General features: G+C 43.1%; 1 protein-coding gene across 1 annotated transcript in view; it reads right to left on the reverse strand.

Moving 5' to 3' along the window:
* The window catches only part of ATRN (attractin), a gene marked incomplete in the record, with an annotated part of 355,064 nt that overhangs the window by 150,985 nt on the left and 188,923 nt on the right, over positions 1 to 15,156 (reverse strand). Inside the window, 3 exon segments of the mRNA XM_073611025.1 lie at positions 2,568 to 2,620; positions 7,560 to 7,653; positions 12,105 to 12,242. Of these exon segments, the coding sequence (XP_073467126.1) occupies positions 2,568 to 2,620; positions 7,560 to 7,653; positions 12,105 to 12,242 (285 nt within the window).

Here is a 15,156-nt window from a genome sequence, read left to right on the forward strand (position 1 = left end):
AGTCCGTCGCACAAAAGTTCACGCATGCTTGGAATCAAGCAGAAGGAGCCGCACTGGCTACTGAACTTCCTTTTTTCTCGGCTCATCGTATGTCTCCGCGTTCCCACGTTCGTAATTGTTGGCCAACATTTGTGTGACCGTGTGTATGCAAGACAAGTTGAGACAACTCCCTTCGGAAAAAAAATCCACGGTTTTGTTGGCGGAAAGTCCGATCGTGTGTACGCGGCATTATAGTGGGCCTGTGATAGTGTGGTGGGCAATCTGGCACTAAAAGACACTAGCTGGGAAGGACACCGACAGTGACGTCGCTAGTGACACTAATACAGTGATATCACTGCACAGATAGTATACTAATGCCACTGGTGGGGTGATAGGGGTGATCAGCAGGGCAATCAAGGGGTTAACTTTGTGCCTAACAAGTGTATGTGTGCCGCTTTTACTTACTGATCTGGTTGGATTTCTCCCCTTGCTTTCAGTTTTGAAGGGCAGGGAGAAACCCAGCCAGAGTCTGTGCTTACAAACACAGAGATTAGTGACTGGCCACAGCCGATCGGCAGGTGTACAGCCAGAATTATTGGCTGTAATCTGCTGACAAACTCGTGCTGCATCCAGTCACGGCACAGGCTGGCAGGGAGCATGTGCATGTGTGCCTGAAAACCAGGAAGTACACAATGACATACGGGTACATTGCGGTGCCTGGCTGTGCTGCCCGCTTGCAATAAATGAACGGTGTACGGGCGGCAGGCTGTAAAGTAAGAAGTGATATTCGTTTGAGGACAGGGAGGTGCACATTTTGGACAGAAAGGGCAACAGGTTACCAAGAGGGGTGAAAGAAGCCATCTATGTCAAACTTCCCTTAACAGGGATGGGGTCTTTCAACACTGTCAGCTTTACATATAATAGTGTTTTACCATTTTCACAACAAATCCCTCCTTTAGCCTAGTAAAAACCTAAGGCTTCATGTACACATAGCCTACTTTGACCGCGGGAAAACACAAAATGTGGAAAAGTTGTGCTGTGATTTTGCAACCGACTGTCAAAACATTCCTATCCTGAATGCAATTGTTCTGCGTTCAGGAGAGGGAGGTTGAATTAGGTTGAAGCTCCCCTAACCGCAGCAGCTCCTAAACTCTGCTAAAAGCCTATATGTACATGGACACAGGCTTTTATGGAGTGAAGTTCAGAAGCTTTGGCAAAAAAAAAAAGTAAAGCCAAAACTTCTAAAACGCAAGTTTAGGAGCTGTAGTGTATATGAAGCCTAATACAGACCAAATGACACTTGAGAGGAGACTACAACGGGGGGTTCCACAACTTTCACACCTCACATCCTGTTCTTGGACAATAAACATCTACCTTGGACCAAGGTGTATGTGCAACCTGTGTGAAAAGAAATGCCAGGCTATCTTCCTGACACTCATTAAAACTGAAGAATTTGCTTGGATACGCTACGAAATATTACAGAATAAGACTAGGTGAATGTGACCAACTACTACCGACTATACCATGACCCGGATACATGGCAAGCTCCACAGTTTTAAGCTGCATTCACACTTTAGCGTTTTGAATCTGCCAGCGATCTGAAAGTGCTGATGTGTGAATGGCAAATCGCGGGACTCGCATTTGAGATGCCATTCAATTGAATGGGTCTGCCGCGATTATCGTGCAATAAATCGCGCTGCAATCGCGACAGCACCCATCACGGGATGCATGGCGCCCAAAAAAGTTCAGGGGCTACTTTTGGGCACCATGCTTCCCGTGGTGTGTGTTGCCGCGATTGAAGCGTGAGTTATTGCGCGACAATCGCAGCAGATCCGCGCCATGATTCGAGGTGTCATTCAATTGCATGGAATCTTAAACGCAAGCCCCGCGATTTACCATTCACACATCAGCGCTTTCAAATTGCGGGCAGATTTGTGGCAAATCTGCCTGCGATTCAAAACGATGAAGTGTGAATGCAGCCTTATGCCGCGTACACACGGTCGGACTTTTCGGCTACAAAAGTCCGACAGCCCGTCCGACGGACTTTCGACGGACCTGCGGCAGACTTTCTAACGAACGGACTTGCCTACATACGATCACACAAAAGTCCGACGGATTCGTACGTGATGACGTACACCGGACTAAAATAAGAAAGTTGATAGCCAGTAGCCAATAGCTGCCCTAGCGTCGGTTTTTGTCCATCGCACTAGCATACAGACGAGCGGATTTCTGGGTCCGGCGGAGTTACGACGTAAAGATTTGAAGCATGTTTCAAATCTAAAGTCCGTCAGATTTGCGGCAGGAAAAGTCCGCTGAAAGTCCGGGGAAGCCCACACACGATCGGATTGTCTGCCGGATTTAGTTCGTCGGCGTCCGTCGGACTTTTGTAGACAAAAAGTCCGACCGTGCGTACGCGGAATTAGAGTAGTCACAATCGTGTCAGCACGATGTGCATCTATAATCAAAATAAATTCTATAAATATCAGCTAACCGATCCACATAACATCTGTCAATGATTTTAGGGCAGAATCTCCATATTTCTAGAAAAAATATTAGTTATCAGCTAGAGAGAATAGTTTTGCACTTACAATAGCATGTTCCCTTCAATGGGTTGCCTTGATATCGATTTTCAACTTCACATCTAGAAAACAAAAACATAAGTATCAGTGGAGCAGAGGAAACCTTCCACCACAAACATACTCCGTCCCAGGAATCTGGTCTTGTGCTGAATTGGCATATTTGCAGAGCGCCTGGAGGACTTGGAGAGAATTTGAGGCCTTGAGCACAGGCTGAGGATAGGATTATAGGGCTCCAAGGGTACATAGGGATCAAATGGGATTCCTACATCTATGATGTAGAAAATGTCACTGACTTGATTTAAGTGACACTCTACATCAGTAAACTGAGTGCAGGGTGCCATCATGATGCCCTCTCAGGGAGCAGGTAAAAGATGTTCTGCACTACAAGGATGTCCTCAGTCTTCCGAGTCTGGAATGGGAGTCATTGAACTCAGAAGACTGAAGACATCTAGTGATGGGAAGAGATTACTGTGAATAACAGAGTAAGCGAGAAAGTAAGCATTCCAGTCAGAGCTGCAATTTTTTTTCTAATTTTTGGACTTCCTTGGGACCCTTTAAGATGAAAAAAAAAAAAAAAAGAAAGAAATCTAGCTTGGATCTGAACCTTAAAGTGCAAGTCCACCCTAACACTAAAATCCCTGCATCAACAGACATCCACGATCTAACACTAACCTATCTAGCCTTGTAAAGAAGAAATCAGTATATATACACCTTTTTTGAAAGCAGTCCAATCCAGTGCCCAGCGGCAGAAGCTCTGCAGAGGACACAGCCAACAACGGCTATGAAATGAATGGGGAGTGACGTCACCCATAGACTTACTATGGGGCTTCCGTTGTCGGCTGTGTCCTCTGCACCCGCCTCCACAGTGGAGAGCTCAGTGTGGGATCGGATCGGATCGGCTTCAAAAAAGGTATGTATACCGATTTCTTCTTTACAGGGCTAGATAGGTTCGAGTTAGATCGTGGATGTCTATAGATGCTGTGATTTTAGTGTTAAGGTGGACTTCTACTTTAAGACAAAGGCTACTTTCATATGTGTGTTTTGGGAACATGTGCAAAATCGTGCACTTTCCCACACAGAAAAGTGCTGGTCTTTTTCAGACGTGCAGCAGTACCATTGGCACCCCCACACATCTGCGAATACATTTGTTTTTGCAGGCGCCAAAACGCATGACGCCACAGTAAACACATTTCGGTGTAGCAGGATTTCTCAAAAGGGTCAGGTACTTCTCTTAAGCGATTCATGAGCATAGAACAGCCCGCTGAACCAAATGGCCTGCCTTACACACATCACATGCGCTCCAATGGTATTACTGGAGCCTTACATAGGTGCCTGCAGAAAACACAAAGTTAGAATCCAAGGTCTGTGCTTAGTGGAAAAAGTAAACCAACATAAAATTTCAACACCCAGCCCAATTGCACGCAATTACTAATTTGATTATCGCCATCAAAAGCGCAGCTCCTATAGTCACATTAGAAACCACAAAGTGCTTCACATCAACTCTTATGACATGGGTACTTTTTAAGATGGATCCACTTCAATGTAATACCAAAGTAAATGTTCCTTCATATACACTGATCAGTCATTATGAGCACCCACCAAATTATGAGTAGTTTCCCCTTTTTCACCAAAACAGCACTGACCACTCCACTACACCTCTGACGTTATGCTGTGGTATACGGCGCCAAGTCATCAGTTGCAGATCCTTTAAGTCCTGTAAGTTGTGAGGTGGGATCTCCATGGACTGGACTTGTTTTTTCAGCACATTCCACAGATGCTCGATGGATTGAGATCTGGAGAATTTGCAGGCCAAGTCAAAACCTCAAAGACACCTTCCATTGCTCCATGATCAAGTTCTGATGCTCACGTGCCCACTGTAGGTGCTTTCAGCCGTGGACACGAGTTACCATTGGCATCCTGACCAGTCTGCGGCTACACAGCCCCATATGCAATAAACTGTGTTCCGACACCTTTCTACTGGAACCAGTATTCATTTTTTTCAGCGATCTGAACTACATTAACTCTTATTGGATCAGACTACACGGGTCTGTCTTCACTCTCCACGTGCACCAATGATTCTTGGCTGCCCATAACCCTGTCGCTGGTTTGCTGGTTTTCCTTCCTTGGACCACTTTTTGTCTGTCCTGATTGCTGTAGACCGGGAACATTCCACAAAAGCAGCAGTTCTGGAGTTGCTCTAACCCAGTCATGCAGCCATTACAATTTAGCCCTTGTCAAAGTCACTCAAATCCTTACGCATGGCCATTTTTTCTGCTTTCGGCACATCAACTTCAGGGATAACATGTGTTCACTTGCTGCCTAATATATCCCACCAACTTTCAGGTGCCATTGTATGAGATAACCAATGCTATTCACTTTACCTGTCAGTGGCCATCAGTGTATATAAAACAATCTGATCACAATCCAGCTAGTTACATTAGGACTTTGCAGTCACCTTATGAATGTAAGCTCACTGCAGAAGACATCCCCTTCCAAACTTCTGCTAGGGAAGTTCCATTAGCTTGTCTCTAAGAATTATTCTTAAAAAAAACAAAAACTGCAGATCTCCCAAATTCAGGAAGGCTAAAAAGAATTGGCAAACTCGTTGAATTAACAATGGATGATTGGATGAAATCTGAGGATACTTATATGCCCCTCACTCTGCTATAAAATTTAAATCATTCAGGTGAAAGTTTTCTAACTAATTTATTACACAACAGTAAATGTTAAACTGGGCTTTAGGCCCTCACTGCTCTGTTTTAAGGGGTACAGGCTGATTTATTTCACTCCTTATGGGATTAGATTTACATTTGGAGAGCTGAAAATAACAGGCTTTCTAGCAATGTCACTCGGCTTTCCTAACATGAAATCCCCCAGTTTGCCTTCTGGGAATACTAGATGATGTGCAGACAGCTCACCATACTAAAACTTCTCCTTATGAATACTCTTCATTTATGCTAAAAAGAACTACCCCTTTTTTCCTGGAAGAACCCCTCATTTCCTGACCTTGGGGACTTGGGACAAAACAGATTGATCATATACTACCCTTACACAGAATCACTTGCAAAAGTCCGTCCACAGCTACTCAACTGCATATGAAGTCTTCAGCTTGTCTCTAGCTCAAGGGTTGCAGATGTGACCTTGTCTGCCCGTTCACAGCATGAATCACACAGGAAAATCGCTGTGGGCTCCTATGCGATTCACATGCGATCCGGGTGCAGGGAGACTGCAGCCCATTCATTAAAATTAGCCAAAATCGGGCAGGACTGCAGCAAAAAAAAAAAAAAAAAAGCACACAGCAACTGAATTATATAGTACTAGTGTACAATGTGATCCAATGCAGGAAAACGCACTGAACTTGGGGTGTTGTTACCACTGAAATCCACTGCAGATTGCACGTGCGTTTTAAACACAGTACAGGAAATACGCACGGAACGCAGGTTTACCGCACTATGAGCAACTATGTCCCTTCCATATGCCCTCTATATTTACCTCTGACATGTACTAAATTGTTTTTCTACTCAACTTTTTAAAATTTCAAACTTGTATGTGAAATGCACTTTTGTACAGATAATTGATTTGTGTAATAGAAAAGAGTTGGTTCTCTTTTTTTTTTGTAATGGGTTAATGGGTGTGTTGTTGCCTGCAATCTTTAAAGGGGGAAAAAAAAGAAAAGAAAAGAAAGACATTCCTTCAGCACAAATTCTGGGAAAATGAAGCAATCTGTCAGGTTAACGTTTTAATGGATGGATGATATTTCCCCTGAAGATAAGTTGGTGTCCAAATGCTTCTCCTTCCTTCACAGGTGATTCATTTTCATTTCCCAAATGAAAACATTCATGTTTGTAGAACGATCTTTTGTACAGGGGAAAAAAAAAAAAAAAAAGTAGTGTTCACCTAATTTTTGCAGCCAACTTAAAATCCAGTTTAAGTGGTTCTGAAGCTAAAGGTTTTTTTATACCTTAAATTGTTACTAATGTCATCATTTTTTTTTATTAAAATAACAAACATGTTATACTTACCTGCTCTGTGCAGTGGTATTACTCAGAGAGGCCCTGATCTTCCTCTTCTGGGGTCCCCGGCGGCAATCTTGGCTCCTCTTCTTCTTCTGCGGGACTACCATAGCCAACCACTGGCTATGGAGAGAGGTAGTGCCCACGCTCCCGAGCTGTGTGTCTACGAAGTCACGCTCCATATACTTACACAGCGGGACTTAGACCCGCTCCCCCACTTCCTCTGATTGACAGCGGAAAGAGGAAGTAAGAGGAGAAAAGATGCAGCCGTGCACAGCGCTGATTTCTTCTCTCCTCTCTTCCCCTTCACACAGGGAAGAGGGGGGGGGGCGGGGGCAGAGGGATACTGAAAACGTTTACCTTAATGTAAGCAATGCATTAAGGTAAAAAAAGTTTTTAGGTTTAGTAACACTTTAATGCATTCTCCTCCGCCACCCCCCCCTCCAATACTTACCTGAGTCCGATCTCCATCCAGCTCTCTCGGCTCTCTCCCAACTCACAGGGCAGATTGATAGCAGCTGAAGCCATTGGTTTCAGCTGCTGTCAATCACATTCTATGACAAGGGAGCGCATGGCGGAGATGAGCCCGCCCCGCTGTCCATGTCTATGGACACAGGCAGCGGGACTCAAGAGCGAGCCCACTCGAGTGTCCCCATAGAAAGCAGCTTCCTAGGGGGGCACTCACCGAAAAAGGACCCAGGAACGCTGGCAGGGAACCCCAGAAGAGGAGGATCATGGCAACTCTGTGCAAAACCATTGTAAACAGCAGGTGAGTATAACATGTTTATTATTTTTTTTTAAATATATTAAAGGTTCAGAATTACTTGATACTGAAGAGCTTGCCTTTAGTCCACTCTTTCCCTCCAGCAGGTTCAGTGGATTTAAGATAATGACAATATTAAAGCTCTATGGACAGTCTATAGAGCACTCAGCACCCCGCTGCACAAAAAATCAATCAGAGTATGCCGACACATAGTATAGTACTCACAGCTGGCACTCGTCTCCTTTAACCCCTTTGGTGGTACAGAAACATTTGCCGCTATTGGTGTTGCATATCGAGGCGTGACCATTACATTTGCAGGCTGTTGAAGAAGAAATAGACAAGTATAAGAAAGGTCACATAAAATTATATTAGAAAAGGACTACATAAATATGTTGTCATGTTATTGTTAATCCCAACAATGTTGTCAATTTATGAACTTGCTTTGGGTAATTCCTGTATATAAGGGGGTCTCAAAACGTTTGTGTATGAAGGTCGCATTGTCTTACTTTTTTTGTAATCAGCATATGATATGATTTACAACAGAGATATGCAATTAGCGGACCTCCAGCTGTTGCAAAACTACAAGTCCCATCATGCCTCTGGGTTTCATTGCTTCTGGCTGTCAGAGTCTTGCTCATGGGACTCGTAGCTCTGCAAAAGCTGGAGGTCCATTACTTGCATATCTCTGATTTAGAATAATAGATAAAAAAAATAAAACAAAGCAAAGAAATTCCAAATAAGCTTGAGCTCATTCCTTACATAAGAGATGCCCCATCAGAGCTCATCCTTACATCAGCGACCCCATCAGAGTTCTCTCTTACATTAAAGGGTCGGTACAAATCTTGCAGCGGACTGGGTTCCGACCAGCGGGCCGTAGCTTGGAGATCCCTGCTCTACAAGTTTTCACCATATAATGGAAAAGGGTAATAACAAGCCAGCCCACTTATTACGCTTTATGGCTATTTATTTAGTTGAGAATTTACACCCTCTGCTCCAGTTATAAGCCTTATTTTCATTGGAGGGAAGCTAGAGAAGAGCATTACTAAAGGCTAGGTGACTTTTTTGTCCCCCCACCAACACACATACACAGTTTGTCAACTTCTCAGCCTTTTTTCTTCTCAACCAAAGCTCTCTTAGCCGTACTTCCCCTAGAGGGTCACAGGAGTGCCCTTAGTATATAGCACTCCTGTAAGCCGTATTCATCCAACATCGGGATAAAGCCCACTATCGGCTGACATCACTCAGAGGGTCCCAGACTTTAATGTGGGGATCCACCCAGATGCCTGACCAGCCTCTAAGAATGCCACCGAAAGCCTGAACCAGCCTCTCCGGCCCCCTGTACAGCCTGGCGCTCCAGTGAGCACTGGAGGGGCAGAGCAGTCACCAGCTCTCTGCTCACTGAAGACTGAGAACTGAGCATCAGCGGTCTTTGATTGATCAGTTCTCGGTCTTAGAGGCGGTGGGGGACCGATGCTGCATCCACCTGGGCGAGTATGATTTTATTTTTTTTTAAATTTGCACTTCTCTTTAAAGCTAATCTGGACAACTAAATACACAGATGTAACACATACTGAACTGTTTAACTTGCCAAAGAAGTTGTATTTCTGTACATCCACTTCTGAGATGTACGCAGCTCTGCAACACAGCACAGCACTGTCTGACAGGGCAAGAGACCTGATTTTTCACTTCTCAGAGCTCCCTGAGCAGAAAGCTGGTGACTGTCAGTCACTACTCTCAGCTCTGCCCTCCCTCCCTCGCTCAATGGAGTGCTGGGAGGTGGAGGGGGCGGGAGCGGCTGGCTCAGGCTCTCAGTTCAATAACTAGTACTTGTCCCTTCCTGTAACTAGACATTGAAAAGAGAAGCAGCAGATTAATGAGCTTTGCTCTTTCTACCATCATACTGCTGGTTATCACAGGTACACATCAGTAAAGTAGCACACCTAATTCTATGTGGTGCTTCACCCTTCCCCAGTCTGAGTTCCGCTGTGTGTGAAATTGCAAGATGCTAGAGTTGCTCTGAAACTTTAGTGGCCAAAGCATATCAGCCAAAAATGGTGTTTTCAGCATTTTGCAAATAGAGAAAAAGGTGCCATTAATGGCGCCTAAATCGCACGTGATTTTACTACGATTTTACTGTGCTTCTGGTTTGTTTTTCATGGGCCATCTGACCCAAAAACCACATCGAAAACATAACATGGGTGCGTTATTGATGCGTTCCTGCCCCCAGTGTGGCAAATATAGTATTGAACAAATGGGAACAGGAAACCATCTTCAAGAACAGAAATCGATCACTTTCCTTTTATTTAAGGTATATTGATGACGTCATCTTATTTTGGGAAGGTTCCCAAACAAGTTTTGAAGCATTTCTGGTATAAATGAACAACAATAAATATTCTAAAATTCACAGCAGAGTTTAGCTGTAGAACCATCAACTATCTGGATTTAACACTTACTAAATATGGAGATAGGATTGGCACAAAAACATTCTTCAAATAAAGTGATAGAAATGGATTTGTGCCAACCCATAGCTGTCACCATCCCCAGTGGATAGGGGCTATTCCAAAGGGGCAATATATGCGATTAACGCACAATTGCGATAATAATAAAGATTTTTTTTCTACAAGCAGAAATACTTAGCAGTAGGTTTATTGAAAAAGGCTATCCATTGGAGACACTGGTCAAAGTGCTGGACCAGGTCTCCCTAATGGACAGACAATCACTTTTAATCACTAAGAAAAAACTGAATTCAAAGGAAAAGTGGCATTTATATCAGGGTTCCACAGACAACAAGTTGAAAAAAAATCTTTAAAAAATGTTGGCCCATTCTTCTAAAAGATCAGGATCTTCAATCTACAATACCTCCAAAGCTCAAATTCATATATAGGAAGGCCCCAGGATTAAGAAATCTAATTGCCCATAATGTCCCAGATCCTCCAAAAAAAACATCTACATTTCTTGATGGCTCAGGCTTCCATTATAGCACTAGGTGCAAGGCCTGTAGAACAACTAAAAGACTGGGAACAAGTAAAAAAAAAAATCGCCCATTTCCATTCATTAGTGACCACACAAAAAATTAGTATTAAACCATTGATTACATGTAATTCAAGGTCATGTTACCTACGTATTGGAGTGTCCTTGCTCCCTCCAATATGTGGGTAGAACCACATGTCAATTGAGGGTTAGGATAAATGAGTACCTTTATATTAAAAAAGCTTTTTTAAATCATAGTGTGTCAGAACAGTGATCCAACACTTGTAACATTTTATGGAATCGATAAAATAACCACACACTGGAGGAGTACACATATGAAGAGAGCAATCTCACAAAATGAGACCCAGTGGTTGTATGAATTGCGAAGCATGCAGCCATTGGGTATGAATACAGAATTGGATCTAAACTGTTTTTTAGCCAATGATTAATTCCATGGTTAGGAATATATATATATTTAGTTCCATGGATAGGGGTATTATGTACATATTTTTATGAGTGTATATTATAATGCATTGATAATTTTATACACAACTTTTTTAATTACTTTTTATTTTAAATTTGTTGATTCTATTCAACACCATGGAGTCGACATATCTATTGTTAGTTATGTGCAGTATTTTAGCACCAATGTACATTGTCTAATGTTTATGTAAACCGGCACCGCGGCTGCCTATTACCAAATTTTCCTTTCAATTGGCATGTCGCCTTTTGGCTTCACACTATAAATTACACGCTTCCTAGTGACCAGGTACGCTTCCTGAAGACGTAATCACAAAACGTACGTCGAGACGGTACCTGGTCACGCTATTCCATGTCACTTCCGGTCCTTCTGGTTGTTTCCGGTCTACTTGGTGGAACGCACGCGAACCACGGAGCTGGAATCAAGGCGCCACACAGATATTAGCAGAAACAAGCCAGCATGCCCAGTGCCGGGTCAAGGCACAGCCACATGTAAGCAGCCATTCGGCATGGTTTTTTTTTTTTTTTATGTCATTTTATAATAAATAGGATTATGCTATGGGTACTATTATTTCTTTCATATATCCCATATATGCACTCTGAGGAGGAAGAATTCCTTACATCTCCAGGCTACATACATGTGCGCAGGCACTATCCTGCTAAAGCGATTTTTGACTTTCTTTTTAATTAAAGAGGTCAAATTATTCTGGTAAGCAGATTATATATCTACAACACGTCGGGTGTCGTTTTAGTGTTTGGTGAAGGATCGCTCACTACTTCTTTGGAAGATATTTTTTACACAGAACAATTTCAATATGAACTGTTGTTTGGAATTATTCACTTTTTCAAATATTTAATCACGGTTGGCTACTATGCCATTGGATTAATTACGTTGATTAATTCATCTGTATATGTATGAACATTACTAGTTTATTTATGTCATTGGTATATAGATTCATTCATTATTACTAATTTTCTTCTAGCACCCTCCACACATTGCACAATATATTTTGAGTACCCTTTGTACCCAATTAGGAGAGCAGCTTTTTGCTTTTATACATTTTTCTCTAGTGTTCACAAATAGGCGGAGCACATAACACTTTTTTTTAAAAAACAGTAATAAAAAAAAATGACAAATTCTTTGTTAGATTAAATGGTAAACATGCATGGCACTTGAATTCTATATTTAGCTTAATGCGTGGCTGGTGCTCCACCCAGCAAGAACTAAAAGTAATATTTCCTGTTTATAAAAAGGCCCAAACGTGTGTCTGAATTCTAAATGCTGTAATGTGCAGTGATGTCGGACATTGTGGTACTCACGCTGACACGATCCCCCATTGGTTGGGTCTCCATAGTAACCAGAGATGCAGGTATCACAGTTCTTGCCGGAGGTCAGGTTCTCGCACTTTTCACAGATGCTTTCGTTGATACACTTGCTGTGCCCATTACACTGGCAGGCTACAAAGACAGCACACAGAAACTTCATATCCATACTACAATATTGTGACAGCTCTCTACGGAGGAAACCACAAACACAAACTAGATGCAAAATGTAGGACAGATGCAACACCCGAATCCATGCTCTACTTCCTCATACTCTACATTCGTGTGTCATTTGCGTGTCACAAGCAGTCTCCACCTTCATGAAAACAAACAGCCTCAGCTATTAGACAGAAGAGAAATTCATTATCCATTTATAAGGCCTTAACCCAAGAAGAACTTCATCTTTAGGCCAAGTTCATTTACAGCAGCTTCTCTCAAACTTTTTAATACAGGAGGAATCCTGGAAATAAGTCCCGGGTCTCACAGAGCCCCTTCTATTACTAGATCTAGTGTAGGGCACATTGCCATGAACAGCAAGTCGAGATATAATAAAGAATAAGGAATGTGACCTACAAAACTATTCCACACTCAGGAAGGGACTGCACGATATAACAATAGTGTTCTTAGTAATAATGAAAAACAAAAATGTATAAAAAGGCCAGAAAAGAAATGCAGGCAGTAAAAATGGTACTGTTCACTCAACATTGGTGGTCTGTAGAAAACTTCTCCCTTACACTGATGGCCAATGAAGTGGTCAGCGGGAGGAGGACACCTTTACATTGGTGGACCGTGGGAGATGGACCCCTTTACATTGGTGGTCTGTCGAAAAGTGCTCTCTACTTGTGATCAGTGGGAGAAGGACCCCCTTTACATGGGTGGTCAGTGGGAGAAGGACCCCCTTTACATGGGTGGTCAGTGGGAGAAGGACCCCCTTTACATGGGTGGTCAGTGGGAGAAGGACCCCTTTACATTGCCGATTAGAGGAGAAGGATCCCAAGTACATTGATGGCCAGTGAACTGGTCAGCAGGAGAAGGACCACTTTACACTGGTGGTGGGCAGTGGGGGAAGGATCCTCTTACATTGTCGGGTGGGGGAAGGATCCCCTTACCACTGGTGGGCAGCGGGGGAAGGATCCCCTTACCACTGGTGGGCAGCGGGGGAAGGATCCCCTTACCACTTGTGGGCAGCGGGGGAAGGATCCCCTTACCACTGGTGGGCAGCGGGGGAAGGATCCCCTTACCATTGGTGGGCAGTGGGGGAATGATCCCCTTACACTGGTGGGCAGTGGGGGAATGATCCCCTTACCATTGGTGGGCAGTAAATCAACCCCTATGTGTCCATGCACAAAGGCGTTTACAAGCAGAAAAAAAACCCCACTGCTAGCGCATTCAGGAGCAGTAGCCTTTTGGCAGAAAAAACATGTGATCTGCCTAAATACGTGTAAACACAAATTGACACTAGGTACCTTTAGCGCTTGAGGGTTAATTTCAAAGAATGAATAAACTATGATTATGGCCAATCAAATAAATGGCCAAGTGCTTCACGGGCCTACACGTGTCTAAATGGGTTTACAAAAATGAAGCATTGGGCAATTTTTTTTTACGCTGCTTTTCTCTTACCAAGAGAAAAGCTTTCAAGGAGAGCTGGACAAATTCAGCATGCATGGGGCCTTCCATTCCACCAATGTAGTAGTCACCACCTCCAAGATGCTCAAAGTGCTTCCACCAATTTCTCTGATCAGGTTAACTCACCAGATCACAGTTATCACTTAGTAACTATGTAGGTCAAAAAGAGCTTTAACAAAAACTCTCAGGCATAACCCCATTCTTCATCACAGAGACTCCAATCGGCTCCACTCAGGATGTATGTAGACCGTAAGCAGAGGCAAAGGAAAGACTGCACAGCATACAAACTCCTTTTTACATACTTAGCTCAATACATTATAGAATTTTCTTGTACAATTTTCTTTTAAAATTTACCAAAACCATATAATATGAGGTCAAACCTAAACAAACTTTCAGTTTGTATGCAATCAGGTAGGCCCTCACACTACATACTGTAGTTAAAGTTAAATCTAAAGGAAAATGAAAAGGAGAATTGTATAATGTATGGCATGTAAGACAAAGACAATTCCATAGCTCAACTCACCAACCAGTGTGCTAACTAAACCCCTGCTTTTAACAGACGGTTAGACAGGCTAATTTGGTTGGTCAGCAGACTGGTTGGTGAGTTGAGCTATGGAATTGTCTTTGTCTTACATGTATATGCCCTCCATGTGCTCCTTACTGTGAAGGCCAGTTATGGGTGTGGGCGGTGACCAGTGTTTTGTTACTGTTTGTAAATGTGGATCAGGGACACACTGGACACCTTTGCTGCCATTGTGCTCTTGCTGGGTGTCCAGTGTGCTCCTGTCCCTTTAAAGGGGCTAGGGTGGCCTCCAGGCTCACCTGTCTCACACCTATCCATTCAATGCATGTGCTTCGACTGTGGAGACACTTATAAATTTAGTAGTGTTAGGACTGCAAGTAATACAGGGTGCCTTGACGAGGCCTTGCAGCTTTCACATGCGTTTGCAAATGTGTGCTAACTAAACCCCTGCTTTTAACAGACGGTTAAACAGGCTAATTTGGTTGGTCAGCAGACTGGTTGGTGAGTTGAGCTATGGAATTGTCTTTGTCTTACATGTATATGCCCTCCATGTGCTCCTTACTGTGAAGGCCAGTTAAGGGTGTGGGCGGTGGCCAGTGTTTTGTTTATAATGTATGGCAAGCTTTATTTACTAATCATTCAATCACGTCACAATTGTACATCACACCAGCGTTCACACGAGTGATGTCAATGTTTTTCCTGCCCAAAGTGTTTAGTTAACAAGTGGACTTCGTCAGAGGTGGTCAATGTGACCTAGTAAGTTTACACAACCAGTAGATCCAGATATAGACAGTGGAGATAATACAGTGCCTTGAAAAATTTTCCACATTTTGGCATGTTACAACCAAAAACATAAATTTTATTGCTTTTTATGTATTAGACCAACACAAAGTGGCACAT

This window comes from Aquarana catesbeiana, linkage group LG01, assembly GCF_042186555.1.
Source record: "Aquarana catesbeiana isolate 2022-GZ linkage group LG01, ASM4218655v1, whole genome shotgun sequence".
NCBI classification, from domain to species: Eukaryota; Metazoa; Chordata; class Amphibia; order Anura; family Ranidae; genus Aquarana; species Aquarana catesbeiana.